At 49.4% G+C, this 4,425-nt stretch overlaps 1 protein-coding gene across 1 annotated transcript; it reads left to right on the forward strand.

The window, feature by feature from the left end:
* Positions 1-693: 693 nt before the first annotated feature.
* LOC126522120 (uncharacterized) lies at positions 694-2,148 on the forward strand. Its single transcript, XM_050170902.3, has one exon. The coding sequence runs from the start codon at positions 793-795 to the stop codon at positions 1,549-1,551; it is 759 nt and encodes a 252-aa protein (XP_050026859.1). The 5' UTR covers positions 694-792; the 3' UTR covers positions 1,552-2,148.
* The last annotated feature ends 2,277 nt before the right edge of the window (positions 2,149-4,425 follow it).

The following is a 4,425-nucleotide window of genomic DNA, read 5'->3' on the forward strand; positions in this document are numbered from 1 at the left end:
GCCGCTTCGCGCTACTTTTAATTGCTGCGGGGGCCTTCTGTCTATGGCGTAACCGGTGCGAGGCAGTTGCCATGGGACGTCGTCACCGCGCTCTGTTTCCACTTATGGGGAGGCTCTACTCTGAGCTACTGTCCTTTCTGTCGGAGGAGTTGTTCTTCCTTGGAGAAGAAGAGTTCCTTCGACAGTGGTCATGTCGTTTCCTGTCGGTGGCTAATGGACGCGTATGGCTGAATTTTCGTCCAGTCTGGTTCTTGTAGCCAGACCATCAGAAGTATTCATTTAATGCACATAGGATGCAGGTGCCCGTGATTTCTGTGTGTGTGTCCTCTCGTATACATGATCATTTTTGTATATACACATCTCGTGCACATCACTTCAAAATTGTGTAAAGTGTTCTATCACATCATCATTGTACATAACCATTGTGTACACTGTATATATTGAAAATCATTTTGTACATGTGGCATTTAGTTTATGTGTAACTGTGCCTTTCTGTGGGTATACGTGTTTATATGTTGGCGCGTGAATACTCGGACATTACTTACGTTGAAAACGTGCGGTGTTTCGTTTCTTACATGTTATCGTCCCGGTGGAATTGTGCCGTGATTATGACTCGGTGTTCGTATCGTCTCTTGTCGAAATAAACTTTTTCTAAACACACACATGTGCTCAGCTTTGGAGGGGTTGCCTGGGTGATCTCGTTTTGTTCTCGCAACTTGTGTGTGCTTATTTCGTGTGTATCATCAGCCTGGGCACCACGCATTGCGTCGTGGTTGCTTAGGTGAATCAGCCATGGACAAACCAGCGCCTGTTCAGCGTCCAACGAAAGCCCAGTGCTTTCTCTTCAATGTACCGGTTTCGACGCCGGTTGACGCCATCATCGATTCCATCGAAGAAGTTGTAGGTGCCGGAGGGTTGCAGTATCTGCAACATCACGGCGGCAACAAGTTCTTGGCAGCTGTCCGCTCCGTGGCTCAGGCAGCCAAGATGGCGGCAAAAGGCTCCCTGCTGCTCGCCAACAAGGTCGTACCGCTGGAACGCATGGGCACTCCAGTGGTTTATGTGACGGTCTATCGTCTTCCACCCTGTGTCAGTGACGACGCTCTGATTGCTGCACTTGCACCGTATGGGAAGTGCCGAGGCATTTCCGACGTTGTTTTCAAGGACAGGACGGACATCAGCAATGGCAGCCGCCTGGTCAAGCTCGAGATGGTAAAACCCCCACCGAATTTCATCATGGTGACTGGCTTTCGGGTAATGCTGGAATACAAAGGAATGAAGAGAGTGTGCTCCAAGTGCGGAGCAGAAGGTCATTTTGGGGCCACCTGCACATCAGCTCGATGCGCCCGATGTGCCATTTTTGGCCATGCGACTGCAACGTGCAACGCGCCATGCAGACGTTGTAATGGCGAGCACGCCACTGTTGACTGTGTATTGCCACGTTCGTATGCTGCTGCAGTGAAACCAGTGACGCCCGCCCAGCCACGACTGGGAGAGAATACATCTGAAGACGCAGCACAGACGCAAGCCACAGATCAAGCAGGAAAATAAAGTGCCCCAGAGGCGCTGACGCCAGCGTCCCCCGATGCCAGCGACGCTGCGTCTTCTCCCTCTACTGACGAAGAGAGCAACGAGACGCCACCTGCCACAATGGCGTCGTCTGCCACGGAAGACGATGAGGAGCCTACGTTAGACGCCCAGTCTACGCTATCACAGCGGGAACGGCTCCTTGCATGTGCTACAACACCGAACGCTAGCGAGAACGCGGATGGACGCCATCGCGGCCTCCCCGAAGTCTCGGCCGGTCCGTCGAGGATCACGCCGGTTGCCAAGACAACGACCGCGCTTGCGAGTGGTACTAGTACAGCGGTGAATGAGAGACGCACGCGCTCGCAAACAGCGTCTGAAGAAGCCAAGAGAATGCTCTCTTCAGAGAGCTCTACGTCATCAGAACCAATGGCGACACCCTCCAAGAAATGCAAGAAAATGCCACGAGACACCACTACCATGGACGTTGTCTCCGATTCGGAGACGTACTAACAATGGCGCCTTACACTGCTTCTGCTGCCCGTAAGGGCTGCTTTTCCTCTACTCCCCGCTACGAAGCTCAGGCAGCGTTGACGGAACGGTGTTTCGCGCAGACATCGCGTTCCCGTCCCTGTGCGAGCGTCTGCAATCTCGGTATTTTAGTAATCAGCTTGCTTCCGGCTAACTTGTGAGAAGAACATGAACAGTGCCCGTTTCGCGTTCGCCGCTGTGATACTCCTAAGTCATTGCTGATTTTGCCATGTTCTGGCTGTTGCACTGATGTAGGACGCCGATTCAGTTCGCAACTAGCTTGTGGTAAGCCATTTGTCTTAGTCTATTTCTGTACGCAACTAACTCACCATGTATTTGCACATAATGACACTTAACGCACAAGGATTTCGTAGCATAGATAAGCAGAGGGAAGTAATTCATTTCGCTCGCGAGAAAAAAGTCGACCTCCTGTTTCTTCAGGAGTGTAACTTGAGAAACAAGCAGGAAGTTAAAAGATTTTGCGATGAATTTTCTGTTAAAGCTTATTTTTCATATAGCCCCGGGAGATGTCGTGGTGTAGGAGTGGTGGTTTTTCGTAGGGTGCTTCTACATGGAAGTCACCGCCTTTTTGACTTGGAAGGTCGTGTAATAGCTTTTGATTTTTTCTGGGGTGAGAGGAAAGTTCGGGCATTGAATGTCTATGGACCCGCCGTACGGTCAGACCGCAATGACTTCTTTGCGAGACTCTCCCCTTTTTTGTTAGACAACCACCCATTCTTTATCGTTGGCTATTTTAACTGTGTGCTCGACCCCATGCGCGACTCACGAGGGCCACGACAATACGCTTCCAATACGCACGCAACTGAATTATCTCGTATAGTGAAGGAATACAATTTATCTGATGCCTGGGTCCATATGCATGGCGGAAGTTTTGGCGCCACATGGCAGCAAAGGCAATCGCAATGTCGTCTAGATCGAATGTATTTCCCCCCTGAATTAACAACGCAAATTGTCCAGTGCAGCATCCTCGATCTCCCCGCGGAAGCCGGGTACATTTCAGACCATCGCCCTTTCGCTGTCATATTGAACCTCGAAGGAAGGCCAGGTGAACGCACTGACATGTGGAGACTAGACATTGCTTCTTTGCGTGACCAGGCGACTCTAACCGAACTAAAAGCGTCAGTAGCTACAACAGTTCGCGATTATGAATGCAATATTGAAGCGTGGGATACTTTAAAGGAAAGGTGGAGGTCGGTATGCATAGCAGCTAGCAGAAAAAGAAAAGAGACCGAACAGCTTTGTGAGTGCCTGAGAAGGATAAGAATAGTACGAGACGGTAACTCCCAAACACAGTTAATGCGCGAATACCTAGATCATCAGCGTGAACGCTACCATAGACTTATGAGCTGGTACTCTCGCACCTCTGCAAAGGCGTGGATGACCAACAGGCCAATTACCGACCCTGAGGTACTGCGGCTGGCTCGTGCGTCCAGCAGGAGGCAGAATGGCAGCTCTTTCATTGAAAGGGTTATAATAGAAGATGGCACAGAGAGCAATGCGAGGCGAGATATCGAAATAATTTTTTGGAACTGGTTCTCAGACGCATTTTCATCGGAAAAGATTTATAATGCAGAGCTATTGAGTGAAGAAATTTCAGACTTTTGCGCTAACCTACCTCAAGTAGAAGATACAGAAGGCCAGAATTTATTGCCTCCAACAAATCTGCAAGAAGTTTTTGATGTTATACGATCGATGAACAGCGGATCAACACCCGGTCCAGATGGCTTACCAGTCGAATTTTACCGATCTTGCTGGGAGGAAGTAGGCACTGCCTTAGTGTCGCTCCTTAACGGCATTCTTGCACGGGAAGGTATTCCTAAATCGTTTAATCGGGGCCGCGTAATGCTCTTGCCAAAGCCAGACTCCAACCTTGCAGAACCCTCATCCTGGAGGCCTATAACACTGCTCAACACAGACTATAAAATATTGACAACCCTTCTTGTAAACCGCATGAAGATATTATTGCCGAAAATAGTCAGTGTACATCAAACATGTTCCGTGCCGGGTCGGAGTATATTTTCGTCTCTCAACTTAACACGTGATATCATACAATACACAACAGCGCGTGAAGCTTCAGGAGTATTAGTAAGCTTGGACCAAGCCAAAGCGTTCGACCGCTTAGAACACCAGTACTTATTTCAGGTTTTACGAGGCTATAACTTCCCTGAAGAGTTTGTAGGCATCCTGCGGATGTTGTATTCGCGAACAACAGCTGAGCTACTGCTTAACAGCATTTTAACACCTAGATTTGATGTGACAAGGGGAGTGCGGCAGGGTTGTCCTTTGTCACCCATATTGTTTGTGCTTGCGATTGACCCGTTGTTAAGGCGGTTTAGCGAGAGCCCG

Source organism: Dermacentor andersoni, chromosome 6 (assembly GCF_023375885.2).
Source record: "Dermacentor andersoni chromosome 6, qqDerAnde1_hic_scaffold, whole genome shotgun sequence".
Taxonomy (NCBI): domain Eukaryota; kingdom Metazoa; phylum Arthropoda; class Arachnida; order Ixodida; family Ixodidae; genus Dermacentor; species Dermacentor andersoni.